Below are 17,829 nucleotides of genomic sequence, written 5' to 3' on the forward strand. Positions count from 1 at the left end.
TGTATGGATTTGCATTGTGCATCCCTGGGGTCGGCAACCCGCAGCTCTTTAGCGCCGCCCTAGTGGCTCCTAGAGCTTTTTCAAAAATGTTTGACCTTTTTTTTCCTTTTTTCCTTCTTTTTTTTCTCTTTTCTCTTTTTTTTCTTTTTTCTTCTTTTCCTTTTTTTCTCCTTTTTTCTTTTTTCCTTTCCTTTTTAATCTCGACATTTTGACTATTTTCTCGAAATTTTGACTTTTCTCGACATTTCGACTTTTTTCTCAATATTTCAACTTTTTTCTCTAAATTTCGACTTTTTTCTCGACATTTCGACTTTTTTCTCAAGATTGTACTTCAACATTAATCGTGACATTTCAACTTTTTTCTTTAAATTTTGACTTTTTTCTCGACATTTCGACTTTTTTCTCAAGATTGTACTTCAACATTAATCGTGACATTTCAACTTTTTTCTTTAAATTTTGACTTTTTTCTCGACATTTCAACTTTTTTCTCGACATTTCAACTTTTTTCTCGAAGTGCATAATGAAAAAAAAAATCTTTCCCCAGTTATAACTAATACATTACATGCAGCATGTGTTGCCTTCATTCTAAGACTTTTCATTTTTTGCGGCTCCAGACATATTCGTTTTTTGTGTTTTTGGTCCAATATGGCTCTTTCAACATGTTGGGTTGCCGACCTCTTTGTGCATCGTGTTCTGCATTCTAAAGAGTCTCCCCACTTCTTCACTTCCTGTGTCACGAGACCTTTTGATGAATCGTTCATTACAGTCTCAGATATAATCCATGGTGGCATGTCGGTTTATAAGAAGAGAAAAGAGCGACAACAACGACCCATAACTATGTTCTTCTATCAAAAACACTCCTGCACCGCGGCTTTAGGAGAAAAAGACGCTAGAGAGTCTGGATGCAGCGGCTCAGAAGAGCAGGGAAATACGTGCAAGGCGGGGCTGATCTCCCCAATTTGAAGCCTTCTATAATAACTGTAAAAATAATTTCACTTATCACGGGTTCTTTTTGGAACATAACCCCTGCGAAAAACCAGGGATTACTGTAATGACAATATCTCCACGTTGCGAAACTCGCCTTCTCTTGGCTCATGACCGTCATGTTTTTGAAAGCACACACACGGCCACTACGTTTCCTCCGGTCTCCGCGTGTGGGGAAAAAAGGCTTCACTGCAGCCAGAAATAACGGAGTAACGCACCGTTTGGTACCGGTTATTGCGTTACTGAATTTAAAAAGTAATGCGTTAGAGTATTAGGGTGCTTTCACACCTGTGGCCCGTTTGTTTTGTTCCGATTCAGGGGCTAAATCGCAAAACTAACGGCGTTACTGTAACGCGTTACTAAATAACACTCTTCTTCTGAGCGGCTCCGCTGGAGCTTTTCAGGGTTTTTAGGAGCAAATGTTGTTTTTGAACTGGAGGATCAACGAGAGAGCCATAGAGGCATCCTTTGGTTCCAAATGGGAGAACAGCCAGCAAAGACATCTAATATTTACTCTCAACTTGAAATAATACCTCATATATTTGATCCATTGCAGACTGCAGGGCAGGGATCTTCAGTGTTTACCTTACGCTCTCAGTCTTACACTTTGGATTTCTGGACACAGCTGGTTCAATTTTGTAGGGTTACTTGTGGTCCAACACGTTTCCCTAAAAGGTTCTTAGTTTTAAGCTTACATTATGAGTTTTTATCCATATTTTAGGAGAAATGTTAAGTTAAAACATCTTAACAAAGGTGGGAGTGCAGACTATGAATGGGCGATATTTTACCGTTCACGATATACCGTCAAAAAAATGATAAATTCCCCTTGATGACGTTTTTGTGTAAAGCCGGATTTATGGTTCTGTGGTTAAAACGACGCACAACGGGAAGGAAGGAAGGAAGGAAGGAAGGAAGGAAGGAAGGAAGGAAGGAAGGAAGGAAGGAAGGAAGGAAGGAAGGAAGGAAGGAAGGAAGGAAGGAAGGAAGGAAGGAAGGAAGGAAGGAAGGAAGGAAGGAAGGAAGGAAGGAAGGAAGGAAGGAAGGAAGGAAGGAAGGAAGGAAGGAAGGAAGGAAGGAAGGAAGGAAGGAAGGAAATGAGCCTGAAAGAAAGAAAGAAATGAGCCTGAAAGAAAGAAAGAAATGAGCCTGAAAGAAAGAAAGAAATGAGCCTGAAAGAAAGAAAGAAAGAAAGAAAGAAGGAAGGATAAATTCCCGTTGATACGTGTTTGTGTAACAAACATGGCGGATCTGAGTCATTACAGTTTTGCAGTACAGGTGTAACTCATTTAATTGGTTTTTATCAATTCAATTTAATTGGTGTAGTTTAGTAGCATTTAGTATCTTTTAGAGCAGTGTTTTGGGGGCTCCAAGGACTGAATGTGGTGATAGATTTAGTTACAAAGATGGAGTTGAATTGGTATTTTTTTTATCGTCATTTTTATCATTATCGGGATAAATGCCAGAAATTATCGTGGTGTAGTGGGTTACATAATTCACTTAGGAACCCTCTGCGGGTTAATGTGGTTCCGCCCGGATAGGGCGCAGTGACGGACGTTACGCTTCCCGTTCTGTGTTGTTGTGGTTTGAATGGCTGATGTTAATAAACGGCTCGCGCCGGCTTTCAACATTCATACTCCGCCTCCGACTCCCGTTCTTCGGCACCACACTGGTGACCCCGACGTCAGTCTCGCTGAAGACTCAGAGACTGAACCGAACATGGCAAACAACGCTACTTTTCTGAAGTTGCCGGAGTTTTGGGAGACATCAGCGGCGGCATGGTTCGCCCAGACCGAGGCGCAGTTCGCGCTCCGCAACGTCACAGACGACGATGCGCGCTATTACCACGTTGTCTCGGCGCTGGGGAGTTCCACCGCGACCAGGTCGGTGAGTTTCATCACCACCCCTCCAGCCCGGAATAAATATGAGGCTTTTAAAGCTTACCTCCTCAAGACTTTTGAGCTGTCGCGGGCAGAACGGGCCAGACGGCTGTTTGCAATCCAGGGACTTGGGGACAGCAAACCTTCCGAGCTGATGGAGGTGATGTTGAACCTGCTGGGTGCAGAGGAGCCCAACTTTCTTTTTGTTGAGCTGTTCCTCCGCCACATGCCTCCTCGCGTTCAGACAGCTCTGGCCAACACTGTTATTACGGAGCCCCGCGCCCTGGCCGAGGAGGCTGATCGTTTTTTCCTGGCTGCTCAGCGTTGCACCCCGGAGGTGCTGGCCCTGACACGCAGCTATACACCTGCGGGTGGCGACACGCCGACCAAGAAGGGACTCACTGCTGCTGACGGCGGCGCCGGCTCTGGTATGTGCTATTACCATGCACGCTTTGGCGCTAAGGCGAGCAAGTGCCGTCCCCCCTGTACCTACGCGGCGGGAAACGCCAGAGCCTGCGCTCAGTAGCAGCCGTGAGCGCAGGCACGACGAACCGGCTGTTGTTTGTCCGAGACGCCATCTCTGGACTCAAGTTCCTCTGCGACACCGGCGCACAGAGGAGTGTGCTGCCGGCTACGGCGGACGACACCGCCGGTGGTTCCCAGGGGCCGCCACTGACGTCTGCAGACAACACCCCTATCCGCTCCTACGGCACGAGGACCGTGGACTTGTGTTTTGGGGGTCAGCGATTCACGTGGGACTTTGTCACTGCTGACATCTCTTTCCCCCTCGTCGGCGCTGATTTTTTGCGCGCGCACGGTTTGCTGGTGGACGTCAAGAACGGCCGCCTTGTTGACGCGCTGACCTTCTCCACGATCGCGTGTGTTTCTGGGGAGGCGACCTGCAGTGGGCTCTCCGGCTCGCTCTCGGAGGGGGACAACTACCAGATCCTCCTCGGTGAGTTTCCCAGCCTGACTGAACCCACCTTCTCTGCGGCCACGACCAAACATGGTGTGGAGCACCACATCGTGACCGAGGGCCCCCCGGTCCATGCTAGGGCCCGGCGGCTCAACCCCGAGAGGCTCGAGGTCGCCAGGTCTGAGTTCGCCAACATGGAGCGCCTTGGCATCGTTCGGCGTTCGGACAGCCCGTGGGCGTCGCCGCTCCACATCGCCCCCAAGCCAGGGGGTGGGTGGCGGCCGTGCGGCGATTACCGCCGTTTGAATGACGCCACTACTCCCGATCGCTACCCAGTCCCGCACATCCAGGACTTCTCCGTGCACCTGGCGGGTAAGCTGATTTTTTTCTAAGGTGGACCTGGTGCGTGGTTACCACCAGGTCCCCGTGCGTCCCGCTGACGTCCCTAAGACGGCCGTAGTCACGCCGTTTGGCTTATTCGAGTTTCTGCGCATGCCGTTTGGACTTAAGAATGCGGCTCAGTCCTTCCAACGGCTGATGGACTCGGCGCTCAGGGACATGCCTTACGTTTTCGTCTACCTGGACGACATTCTCGTCGCCAGCTCCTCGGAGGGGGAGCACCTGGCGCACCTCCGGGGCCTCTTCACACGGCTCAGCGAGCACGGCCTCATCGTGAACCCGGCTAAGTGCCAGTTCGGGTTGCCCTCAATCCACTTCCTTGGGCACCTCATCAACAAGGACGGGGCCGCCCCCCTTCCGTCGAAGGTGGAGGCCGTTGCTGCTTTTCCCCGCCCGGATACCGCTGGGGCGCTCCGAGAATTTCTCGGGATGGTGACATTCTATCACCGGTTCATCCGCCGGGCAGCCCACACCATGCGCCTGCTGTACGAGGCTCTCAAAGGCAAGTCTGCCAACCAGGCCGTCGACTGGACGGCCGAGAGGGAGGCCGCGTTCGAGGCCACCAAGGCTGCCCTGAGCCAGGCGGCTCTGCTGGCTCACCCGGCACCTGGGGCTCCGGTGGCAGTCACGACCGACGCGTCGGATTACGCCGTCGGCGCAGTGCATGAGCAGTGGGTCGGCGGCGCCTGGCAGCCGCTCGCCTTTTTCAGCCGCCAGTTGACCCCCAGAGAGCGCAAATACAGTGCGTTCGACAGGGAACTCCTGGCCCTCTTCCTGGCAATCCGCCACTTCCGTTTCCTCCTGGAGGGTCGGGATTTTACGGCTTTCGTGGACCACAAACCCCTCACGTTCTCCATGTCTAAAGTGGCTGAACCGTGGTCTGCCCGCCAGCAGCGCCAGTTGGCGTTTATATCGGAGTACACCACCGACGTCCGACACGTCGCCGGTAAGGACAACGTGGTCGCGGACTGCCTCTCCAGGGCGGTTGTAGGGGCGGTCCAGTTGGGTGTCGACTACGCCGGCATGGGCGCGGACCAGGCCTCGGACCGCGGGATCCAGGCCCTCAGGGCCTCCGACACCGGGTTGCGCCTGGAGGAGGTCGCGGTCGGTGACTCGGGTGTCAGACTGTGGTGTGACCTCTCTACTGGCCAGCCTCGACCGCTGGTTCCTGCTGACTGGAGGCGGGGCGTGTTTGAGGCAGTGCACAATCTCTCCCACCCTGGCAGAAAGCCGACCGTTAGGTTGGTTTCTCAGAAGTTCGTGTGGCAGGGGCTGAAGAAGGACGTGAGGGCGTGGGTCGACGCGTGTGTGGCCTGCCAGCGGGCTAAGGTGCACCGTCACACCAGGGCCCCCTTTGAAACCTTCACTGTTCCGGAGCGGAGGTTCGACCACGTTCACGTCGACCTGGTTGGTCCGCTGCCCCCTTCGCAGGGCTTCACCTATCTCCTCACGGTGGTCGACAGAACGACGCGCTGGCCCGAGGCCATTCCCCTCGCCTCGACAACCTCTTCCGACGTGGCCCGGGCATTCATCGGGACGTGGGTTGCGCGTTTCGGGACCCCTTCCGACCTCTCCTCGGACCGCGGCCCGCAGTTTACTGCGGAGCTATGGAACGTGGTCGCGGACGGTTTGGGGGTCAAACTACACCGCACCACGGCCTACCACCCCCAGGCGAACGGCCTGGTGGAGAGGTTCCACCGTTCGATGAAGGCAGCCCTCCGCGCGAGCTTAACGGATGGCAACTGGGTGGATAAACTCCCATGGGTCCTCCTGGGCCTGAGGTGCGCCCCCAAGGAAGACCTGCAGTCCTCTTCTGCTGAGTTGGTCTACGGGCAGACCCTGCGGGTTCCGGGGGATTTCATCCCGAGCGCCACTGCCCCCTGTTCGCCAGCCACGCAGCGCGCCGCCCTGCTGGAGGCCGCTGGGGCGTTCACGCCCATCCCTACATCACAGCACGGCTCCCCCACCTTCAAGGTGCCCACCAGTCTGCGCTCGACGGATTTCGTGTTCGTTCGCCATGATGCCCACCGCGGCCCCCTGCGCCCTCCCTACGACGGGCCGTTTAGGGTCCTGCAGCACGGGGTTAAGAGCTTGGTTGTGGACATGGGCGGTAGGCCTGAGACTGTCTCTGTGGATAGGGTTAAGCCGGCCCACGTGGACATTTCCCGGCCATTGGAGTTGGCACAAGCCCCTCGTAGGGGCCGGCCCCCTGGGCCCTCGTCCCTGCCCCCGGTTGAGAGGCCCGCGCCGCTGTTGGCGCGTCGGCCCCCCGGCTCTGCGGTTGGTGCGGCCGCACCTTCGACCCCGCCCCCCTCGACCCCGGTTTTTCGCACCCGTAGGGGTCGGGCTGTCGTTCCCCCGCGGCGGGGGGATTTTGACTATGGGTGAATTCTGGGGGGGCTGGTGTAGTGGGTTACATAATTCACTTAGGAACCCTCTGCGGGTTAATGTGGTTCCGCCCGGATAGGGCGCAGTGACGGACGTTACGCTTCCCGTTCTGTGTTGTTGTGGTTTGAATGGCTGATGTTAATAAACGGCTCGCGCCGGCTTTCAACATTCATACTCCGCCTCCGACTCCCGTTCTTCGGCACCACAGTGATACATTTTTTAGTCCATACCGCCCATCCCTAGTGCAGACATGATTTGAGATACTCCATTCGGAAAAGATCATGCATAATTTTTTTTACTTTCACCTGAAATAACAAAATAGTTGCTGCGTCAGAAATCTCAGTCTTGGAAAAAGAGATGTCAGGACACTGGAAAGACAACTAAATCAACTAAAAGTATTGTGTGTTTGTGCCAAGGACCACGTTTCCCTGCAAATTAGTGACATAGTACAGGATCCTCAGGCACTTCAACAGCAATAGTTATTTAAATACCTCCCGAAAGAGGTAAACGGAAGCAAATTGCAGATTTGCTTCTGAATAAAACCATCAGCACTGAGCTGAGGTTCTCAAAGGGGGACAGACGCCAGCCAGTCCGGCAGCTCAGAGGACCTGATGAAGATCTGCCGGCTCGGGCAGTGTGGGAGTGGGCCAGTACTGGGCCAGTACTGGCCCAGTGCTGCTCTCAGTGGATGCTGCTGACTCTTACCAACAGTTACTCCGGTTACCGTTGGCGGAAAGAGTGTGATTTCTGTCCAAGCCTCCAATAAGAAAAGCAATCACAGTGGGCGAGAGAGCCGGACGTGTCTTGCCATGGGAAGGCCTGATGGACTTTGTTTTCAGCTCATTGTCTTTCTGGAGAATCTACTTGTGTTCACTGTTCTGCAGCAGATAGTTTGAGGTTTACCTGAAGAGCTATGCTGTATTCCTCCTCTTTTAATATTTGAACCACTTAAAGGTATAGTCTGTAATCGTATTCAAAAACATTTATTGTTATACTGGGTGAAATGGTCCTTCCATCCTGAGAGTAGCCAGTGAATAATGTGTTCAGAAAAAGGAAAGAAAAAAATCCGACCTCTCTGACAGCTTTAATCCTGTAAAAACTCTGACCCAGAGCCGTCTGGGAGATTTGCGAGGCCCGCGAAATGGCTAGGGGGGGAAATTTTCAAGTTTTTCGGGTCGGATCGGGTGTCTATATGCGCAATTTTAACTCTCCAATTAGCAAAATACTGGATACCTTCCCCTGCCTCATCATAACCTCGGCTTGCCTCGACGCGGGGCCCCACGGCTGCTTGAGACCCGGTTGATCGGTGATTTTTGTAACAAATTTATCAAACGAGCCTTTCAGAGAGGCATTAAACTCTTCCATTTTCTTTAGTTTTTCTTTTTTTCTTTTTTCATCCCCTGATGGAAATTTCCTGAATCTGTCTCGTTCTCTCGACATTGTGTGACAGTTTGTTCCAACTCCACCCGTCTGGATCAGAGCACCTTGTGTCTGCGCTTGGTCTGACGCAGTTGTATTGAACAACAGACACGTGCATTATTGCACATATATTTATTGATATGCACAGACTAGTACACATTTAGGTCTGTAATGGAATGTGACTGTTGTCATATTATAAGGGAAAAAAGGAAAAAAAAAAAAATGTAAATTTTTTTTTTTTTTTTTTTCCAAAAACGGCCCATAGCGCGAGGCCCCTTTGGGCGCGAGGCCCCTTTGGGCGCGAGGCCCCGTGCGGTCGCACGGTTCGCACCCCCCTTGCGGCGGCCCTGCTCTGACCAATCTATTTTTTGCGCATCGAGTGGCACGGATTGGTCAGAGGACCAGAGGATTGGCAGGGGGGAAAGAACCAATCAGATGCCTTCATTTTAAGTCCCGCCCACGCACCCCTATGTCCCATGCGCGCACTCGTCACGTCGAAAATCTTGCCGGAAAACTTCACACACTCGAGTCACGTTTGCTGAAGAATGGCGCAGAAAACGAGAAAACGCAGCCAAAAATCCCACCTCCCCAGTATGGGGGTCCGTGGGGATGGAGGCGTCTCCATCCCGGCGAGGGCGGAGAGGGCCGGTGCGGGTGGCGGTGCGCTGCGGTGCCGTGCAGGCTCTGTTGCCACGGCTACGCCGTAGGGTACACCGTAGCTTCCGGCATAGGGTACGCGGCGACGCGCACCATTCTGCGTTGGTGTAACACAGAACCATAAATCAGCCTTCAGTGTGTGCTCTGTCTGCTGTTCTGAACTTCTCTGTTGTTCTCATTTTGCTGGGACGTCGGTCCCTCCACCGAGACACAACTTTTGTGTTATGCGTTCATTGTTGTGTCTAAAAATGATGCGTAGTTCCCACCCAATCAGGAACGGTACAGATATTTTGTGATATTTTTTTATATTTATAAGAAAATAAAATTATAAAAAAATAAAGGATCCCCATAACTTTGATTGGGTGGGCAGGATGCACGTTTGGGTGGGCACAGCCCACCCCTGCTAAAACCGGCCTCGCTTACAGGTGAATGAGACATGGGGTAGTTTTGTTGAAAATGTGCTGTCCAAAATGTCCTGGAAAACTCGACTCCTGCAAATGCGCGTTCCCCAAAGTTTGTGGGGGCGTGGCTTTGGACGGAGCGCTGACGGGAGGGGGAGGAGGGGGCGGGGCTTAGAGGAGGTGCCACTTTCAAATCTTGCTAGCTCTCCAACATTACTGACTATACCTTTAACATTGCATTTCCACTGCCTGCAACAAAACACAGATCATGGTTGTAGCTCCACTATAGCGCTCACGCCTCACCTTTACTCCTCCTGACCCACTTCGAGTTTCTGTAGCCGTAAAACTGTTCATTGTCTCTTCTGGTTGTAAAAGTTTAATTCACAAAACTTTGGCTTTGTTCACCTGGTACTCGGCTAGTCATGATTTTGGATTTGGAGGCTTCTCTGCCAGAGAGAAACCTCTCAGTCCAAGCTGATGGAAGAACTCCCAGGTGACGCAGGTTTGCCACCAGTTTCCAGTTTCTCCGCTTTGTTCCAGTTCAACTTTTCAGACTTCAGACTGCATAAAAAACAATTCAATTAACCACTAGTCCTGAGACGTAAACTGCAAAATGAAAGTGCAATGCCATAAAAGGACAGTATGTAGGCTACTGGCTCCGAAACATCTCTGGCTCCTGCTCAAGACTCATCAAATTAATCTAATAAAACACTGACTCAGCAAATGTTGCCCGCAAGTCATCATGCTGCCATTAGCTATATGCTTTAAAATGAATTCATAGCTAAGTAAACGTTAAGCCTCAGACGGAGATCATGCCAAACTTGAAACATCAAATCAGCAGGTAATTTATCAGAGGGGAGACATCAGAGGGGAGACATCCTTTTCTTTTTTCAGTCGCTACTGACCTTGAATCCTGTCCATCGCTCGGTGCAGCGACTCAGCGAGCGCCGTAAATCTCTCTTCATGAGGGCACAAATAACATACCGGCTTTTGTCAATCATTGCCTCTAACAGGCAGATAAGAGGCCTTTCAGGATAAGAGATTTAAAGTCATATGAAATGATATAATCCCAATGTCAGTTTTATATCACGGCATTAATCTCTCTCTCTTTCTTTTCCCTTTTTTCCCTGCAGCTGCTGACCTCCTCCTCATCCCTTTGGTGGTCGGAGTCTCGTCCGCCTTGCTCGTCGGCATAATCATCATCGCAACGGTAACCTGTTGCTTCATGAAGCGCTTGGCGAGGCAGCGCGCTCGGAAATGAGCGCCGGCACCACGTCCCCGGCTGTGCAGGAAATGATTCTTAACGATGCGGTACAAAGAAGTGATGCCCAGATCACAAAAAAAGAAGAAAAAAAGAAAAAAACTGACTGTGACTGAATGTTAGTTGGTACTTTTGTTTGTTTTTCCGGTTCTGACCAACCTGTTTTGCAGTCAATGCCAAAAAAACGTCAGTTTTGTATTCGCTTGTATTTTTATATCCAAACATCTCCTGGAGTTTAGTTTTGTGCCGTGCACTCCACCACCAAACCGAGAGGGAAGACACTTTTTTCTTTTTTTCTGGGTACTGGTTTCTACGGTGGCCGAGACCCGCCATTGCTGAAATTAAAAGTAACGCTGCAAACAGAAACAAACAACGCTGCAAATAAAATAAACGCTGCAAACAAAAAGAAACGCTGCTGCAAATAAAAGAAATGCTGCAAATAAAATTAAAAAACAACGCAAATAAAAAAGCCACAACGGAAGTGAATTACCGGGGACTATTTTTGCCGATGCACCGGTGTTGCACATTAAAAATTACACGTAGCGACGTTGAACACCAACCTTTTCACTTATTTTCTCGTTCGTTGTTCTTCTTATTCCTCGCTCTTCTTATTTCTTCCTTTTCACTTACGTCCTCTTCGTCTTCTTCTTCTCTTCTCAAGTAAAAAACACCGGTGCATCAGCAAAAACAGTCCCCGGTAATTCACTTCCGTTGTGGCTTTTTTATTTGCGTCATTCTTTTTTTTTATTTGCAGCGGTGTTTCTTTATATTTGCAGCGTTTCTTTTATTTGCAGCGCCGTTTGTTTTTATTTTCAGCGTTTATTTTATTTGCAAAGCGTTTATTTTATTTGCAAAGCGTTTATTTTATTTGCAGCGGCATTTCTTTTTATTTGCAGCGTTTCTTTAATTTTCCGCAATGGCGGGTCTCGGCCACCGTAGGTTTCCATATTGTTCATACTTATTGATCCCTTTGCCTCACCTTACTTTTGAATGTCAACTAGAAAATGTAAAAAAAAAAAAATACATTGAACATTAAGGTTGTACAGTAACTGAAGAGGCTTCTGCAGGTTTGTTGTAGTTCTTTGCAATTTTTTTTTTTGCATCCAACTGCTCTCTGAGAGGATTAATTGTTACAGTGTGATGCTATCTGACTCCTCACGTGTTTTACTTGATGCTGGATACGTAGGCCATCTTAATTTGACTTAACAAACAAAGAATATTCTGTGTCTTCACAAATTCCTGACAGCGTTCCAGCTGCTCCCTCGTCGGACTGCCTGTTTTCATTTCAATACAGAACCCAAAAATGTGTAAATGCAAGTACACGGTTAAGCCGCTGCCACTGACTTTCACGTGAATGCTGATGGGAGCAGTTTGGCTTCCAGAAACCTAATTTGAGCAGAGACAGTTCTCCGCCTGCAGTCCGGCACTGCTCTGCATGTAAAAAAGCCTCTCTGTCTGAGAGTTAACGAGGAGCTCGAGGGCCGGGGACTTTCTGATCAAGACCATTTTGGAACTAATTGTAAGCATTCCTCACCCGTGATGCTTCATGCTGTAAAGAGGTTTTAAAGTAGACTTATCGATTAGACAAAGATGAATGAAAGAGATACTGGCTGCACTGTGCTAAAATATGTAAATAGTCAACGGGTTTAGCTGTTTTTTTTTCTTCGTTTTCTTAATGTGAGACTGCGCCTTTGCATTGCATTTCTTTGTCAGGCAACTGTGTTTAACATTCTGCAGCAGTCTTCTCTGCTCTTTCAAAGCACTTGGAAAGTAATGGGACTGGGACCAAAGCCTCTTGGTATCCTTTTACTTGATTATCCTCCAGCTGAAAATGTTATTTCTCTTGCTTTTTCTTTTTTCTATTTGTGGGATTAATGCCTCCTAAGCTCCTGTCAACAAAATAGGATATAAAATGCTATACTGTGAAAAAAGAAGCCCGTGTTTTGTTATACTGAGTTAACGGAGAAGAAAAAAAATGCTTAGTTTCATGCTGTTTAATGGATACTTATCCCTGGGGGGAAGGATTTCCTGAGGAGTGGGGCTAAAAGACTAGATTGTTCAGAGAAGTCTCGTTGCGTGTGTCATTGTTATCATCATGTGGTTCGGGCCTCGGGACTTGCGACTGTAGGGCCCGATGTTTGCCCACAGAAAGCTGGCAGACTCTCTTAAAAATGAGTGAATTCCATCTTCGACTTCCTGAAGAAAGAAACACTTAAGAAAAGTTTGGTCACATTAGGTATGCATGCACTCTTTTTTTTTTTTTTTTTTTTTTTTCCATCTCTATTTGAAATCCTGTTCTCCACAAACCCGCCCGCTCACACACTGGGGAATAAAGTTACATCCCTGCTTGTTTCTGCAGCTACTTGGTCTTAGACAGTACTGGAGTTGAGGGGGGATGAGGGGGGATGAGGGGGGATGGCATCCCCCCTGAAATAAAACCGGTCAAAATCATCCTCCCTGTAAAACTGCCATCCCCCCTTTCCATCCCTTATGTCATTTCATCAATGAATGTGGTTTTACTGCTATTTCAACATTTAGAGTCATCATTAGGAAAATAACACCAGAAAAATAACTTATTTGACAATTTTCACCTGTTTCAAGTAAATTTTCACTTGAAATAAGTAGGAAAATCTAAGATTTATCTTCTCATTACAAGCTAAAAAATCTTGTTCCACTGGCAGATTTTTCTACTTATTTTAAGTGTAAATCTACTTGAAACAGGTGAAAATTGTTGTTTTTTTCCAATGAAGAGTCTTGTTTTAAGTGTAATGAGATTTTTTTTTTACTAAAATGAGACATTTTAACTAGAAATAAGACGAATATTCTTGTTAAGATTTTGAGTTTTTGCAGTGATCCATTTTACTTATCCTGTGAAGGACAGAGTCATATTGATAAGTTCAGAAAACTGTTTTTTATTGTTGTGTTTTGATGTATTTGATGTAAGCCCAGTGGATATTTAAAGCTTACAGAAGGCTGCATTTAACTGCTGCTATGTCATTCCTGCAGTATTTCTGCAGGTGTTTTGGTCAGTGCTATTATTTGTAATATATTATTTGTAATCAGCACAAATGATCTGTCCCCATATGATAAAATCCACCATCCCCCCTGATTTTTATTTACAACTCGAGTACTGGTCTTAGAGCAGTTCTGTTTGGCTCGTCTGCAGACGGGTTTGACCACTCCAGCAGCAACATGACAGTGCTGGCCAGGCTGGCATTTCAGTTGGAAGTAAGTGAGTATCTACCCGTTCATCTCTAATCCCTGTTTATGGCTGCAGCGCATCCTCCTGCCCTTCCCCCACCATGTGTGTGTCTCATATACAGTACAATTTGTTTCAATCTTTCTCAGAATTACAACTAGTGCTAAAAAAAAAATAACAAAAGCAAAACAAAACCGTGTTCTCACGCAGGGGAAATGAAAACGGCTGTCAAAGTTGTGTTTTAATACGTGAAACGGTTTTGCAGAAGCCTGTATTTCTGTTGGGATTGTTTGCTCGTGCTTTGATACAAGTGTCCCTGAATGCATCTTACTGCCATTCAAAACCAACCCAGGCAGGTTTATCGCTCACTTTTCATTCTTATGGTGCTTTGACAGACCTGTCAGCTGATAAAATCAATAAACTATTTTGGATTTTAAATGTCACATTACCATTTTGTGTATTTTTTTTTTACAAAATATATATAATATTGCCAAAAATATGTTTTCATCAAACCCTGAAGTGTTTTTTTTTTTTTTTCGTTGTCAAAGACTGATGATGATTGCAGAACATTCTGAGGTAATAATAAAATAAGCCAACATGTCTGATCATTACTTGTGGTTTGAGCAGTTCTGTGTTGGAGCTGAATTAACTTTTGCGTCACAGAAAATGTTCACATGCACAAGCGTGAACGACCTGTGCATGTGTTTTCCCAGGCTTCCTCCAACAGCCTCCAACAAGCACATGCATGTTAAATATAGTCTAACTTGTCTGCAGGAGTGATTGTGAGCATTCATGGTTGTCTCATTAGTCTCCTCGTTTCGGGCCTACGAGGGACCGAGATGAGAACCGGAAACTGCCTCCCACGTCAAAGCCAGTCCCAGCTCTCACAGCATCACAGCCGGACACTAGTGTCGGCTTTGAGACTTTTATTTCCATCATGCGTTCGTAGAAAATCGACTGTGACTATTGGTGTAGTACACAGTAAATCAGCTGTTCTTAACCCGTGTGCTGTCTTTGGGTCAAAAAGACCTGAATTATTCGATCCTTCTTTCCTCCTGCCATGCTCTCTCCTTCCTACTTCCTTTCCTCCTCTTTTACCCTCATTTACTTCTTTTTCTTCCTACCTCCCTTTCGTCATTCGTTCCTTTATTACCTTCTTTGCTTTTCCTCCTTTCTTTCTTTCCTCTTCTTCCTTCCTTCCTTCCTTCCTTCCTTCCTTCCTTCCTTCCTTCCTTCCTTCCTTCCTTCCTTCCTTCCTTCCTTCCTTTCTCCCTTCCTTACTCCCTTTCCTACTTCCTTCCTTCTTTTCTCATTTCTTCCTTACTTCCTTCTTTCCTTCCTTCCATCTTTTCTCCCTTCCTTACTCCCTTTTCTACTTCCTTCCTTCTTTCCTCCTTCCTTCCTTCCTTCCTTCCTTCCTTCCTTCCTTCCTTCCATCTTTTCTCCCTTCCTTACTCCCTTTCCTACTTCCTTCTTTTCTCATTTCTTCCTTACTTCCTGCTTTCCTTCCTTCCATCTTTTCTCCCTTCCTTACTCCCTTTCCTATTTCCTTCCTTCCTTCCTTCAATCTTTTCTCCCTTCCTTCCTTCCTTCCTTCCTTCCTTCCTTCCTTCCTTCCTTCCTTCCTTCCTTCCTTCCTTCCTTCCTTCCTTCCTTCCTTCCTTCCTTCCATCTTTTCTCCCTTCCTTACTCCCTTTCCTACTTCCTTCCTTCTTTTCTCATTTCTTCCTTCCTTCCTTCCTTCCTTCCTTCCTTCCTTCCTTCCTTCCTTCCTTCCTTCCTTCCTTCCTTCCTTCCTTCCTTCCTTCCTTCCTTCCTCCCTTGACCCAAAGACAGCACAAGGGTTAAGCATAATAATATGCATAATAATGCCTATTCTTTCCTTGCTAAAACTTGCTCCAGAATCGATAAGAAATCCGTAAAGAATTGTCTCAGTTAGCAGAAATGATAATTGCATCAGTAAGAATAAAATCTTAAAAATTCCCATTACAAGTAGCCGGTCCTGGCTGACCCCTTGCCTCGTGATAGCGTCCAGAATTCTTCCGCTAACAGGATGAGGAGGTAATGATTGTACAGCGATCCATTTTCTATACCTGCTTAATCCTATACAGGTCCACAGGGGATCCCGGCTCATTACAGGCCAAAGGCAGGGGTTCATCCTGGGCATCAGGGTCACATATTCATTCACATTGACTCCCATGGGTAAGTTAGAACCATCAACAGACAGAGGTGTCAAGTAACGAAGTACAAATACTTCGTTACCTTACTTAAGTAGAAATTTTGGTTATCTATACTTCACTGGAGTAATTATTTTTCAGACGACTTTTTACTTTTACTCCTTACATTTTCACGCAATTATCTGTACTTTTTACTCCTTACATTTTAAAAACAGCCTCGTTACTCTATTTCATTTCGGCCTTTAAAAAAAAACTATCCAGTTAAATTGCTCCATCCGGATAGAGTGAATTTGGTTGTGGTTGTTTCAGATGTTCTTGTCCAGTTTTGTTCTTACATCCGTTCCCTCAGATTCCTGCAACTAAACTTGGATGTACATTCCAATAAAGGTTAGGATAAATGATAACATGCCTCTGAAGTTTGACTTTTTGCACCATTACAATACTTATAGGCAACTAGTCATCATATCTCCTGCTCTCTGAAACACATGTTAATGCTCAATAGTACACATATATGGTTCTTTAATATATTTACATTATACTAAGATGCATTCATTTTCAATGGCTTTTGTCCTTAATAGCTTTTTTCCCCTTACATTACTTTTACTTTTATACTTTAAGTAGTTTTGAAACCAGTACTCTTATACTTTTACTTAAGTAAAAAACTTGAGTTGATACTTCAACTTCTACAGGAGTATTTTTAAACTCTAGTATCTATACTTCTACCTGAGTAATGCATGTGAATACTTTTGACACCTCTGGTCACAGATGTTTTTGAACTGTGGGAGAAAACCCATGCAAACACAAGGAGAACATACAAACTCCACACAGAAACACTCCTGCTGGGCCGGGAGTCGAACCAGGAACCTTCTTGCTTTAGGGCAACAGTGCTAACCACCATTACTGTACAGTGTACTGTTCATTTTACAGATATTAATGTTATGCTTCTTGCTTTTTCCTCCCTGACTCCTTTCATCTATCTTATTTCTAGCTGCAAAAATAAATCTACATGTAGGTATATATGTTGGATGTCACTGTAAACTCCTCCGCTCTGCCCCCATGTGGCCAAACCATACATTCATATAGGGACACAGTGGCGTGAAGGATTTGTTTAAAGCAAACTCCAATCCCCCCCTTTGTATTTGTCTAAAAGCTTCACAGTAAAAAAGAAAAAATGTTTAGAATAATAGCTGGAACAAACTATCATTGAGAATAAAAGGCATCTTTTGTTAAACACAAATCTACTCCCCCTCTTCTAATACTATGTATCCTACCTCTGCCTCTGTGAGCTCTCATATTGTGCTGTATCTGTTTACAGAGCATTACATCACTAATGCAAACACTGTACCAGTGTTAATCCTCTCCCCCCAGTGTGACGTTGTGGCCAGAAAACCAGAGGCTTTGTAACGTTCCCGATTAGACGCTGCAGCAGCCTGTAGCTGGTTGGTTAACGTGGCCGCTCGAACAAACAGGCCCTGCCATCTGAATGTCAACCAAGTCAAAATCCAAAGCATGCGACACGCACTGCAGGACGGGAGCCCTGGCTGTTTCACAGACCGTTCAAAGCTGCCTCACAACCAGAAAGGTTCTCATTTTAGATAATGTAAAAAAAAAAAAGAAAAGACAATCAAGTAAATGAAGATGCAAATATTTAATAATCCAAGAGTAAAAATGCTTTCAGTTCAGGTTTTGCAACCACATTTAATATAAATATTGTTGAAATAAACCTTTAATTTGAAATTCTAACCACAGTAAATGTGTCCTCAGTCCTTCAGGTTTCATAACAACAAAATAATTACATTCTGGCAGGGCAGCATTTATACATTTAGACCAGGGGTCGGCAACCCAAATGTAGAAAGAGCCATATTGGACCAAAAACACAAAAATCAAATATGTCTGGAGCCACAAAAAATGAAAAGTCTTGTATCAGCCTTAGAATGAAGGCAACACATGCTGCATGTATCTATATTAGTTATAACTGGGGGAAGTTTTTTTTTTTCATTATGCACTTCTAGAAAAAAATCGAAATGTCGAGAAAAAAGTTGAAATTTCGAGAAAAAAATCGAAATGTCAAGATTAATGTAGAAGTACAATCTTGAGAAAAAAGTTGAAATTTTGAGGAAAAAAGTCGAAATGTCGAGAAAAAAAGTCCAA

General features: G+C 46.5%; 1 protein-coding gene across 4 annotated transcripts in view; it reads left to right on the forward strand.

Annotated features, from left to right (window-relative positions):
* igsf8 (immunoglobulin superfamily, member 8) overlaps positions 1 to 14,112 on the forward strand; it is a 34,174-nt gene extending 20,062 nt beyond the window's left edge. For 3 of the 4 annotated variants that reach the window (XM_061726703.1, XM_061726702.1, XM_061726704.1), the window contains exon 8: positions 10,175 to 14,112. In XM_061726703.1, coding sequence (XP_061582687.1) covers positions 10,175 to 10,302 — 128 coding nt within the window. In that variant the 3' untranslated portion in view covers positions 10,303 to 14,112. The remainder of the gene's footprint in view (positions 1 to 10,174) is intronic. The other variant, XR_009782959.1, reaches the window with a different exon arrangement.
* The last annotated feature ends 3,717 nt before the right edge of the window (positions 14,113 to 17,829 follow it).

Source organism: Cololabis saira, chromosome 8, assembly GCF_033807715.1.
Source record: "Cololabis saira isolate AMF1-May2022 chromosome 8, fColSai1.1, whole genome shotgun sequence".
Lineage (NCBI taxonomy): Eukaryota > Metazoa > Chordata > Actinopteri > Beloniformes > Belonidae > Cololabis > Cololabis saira.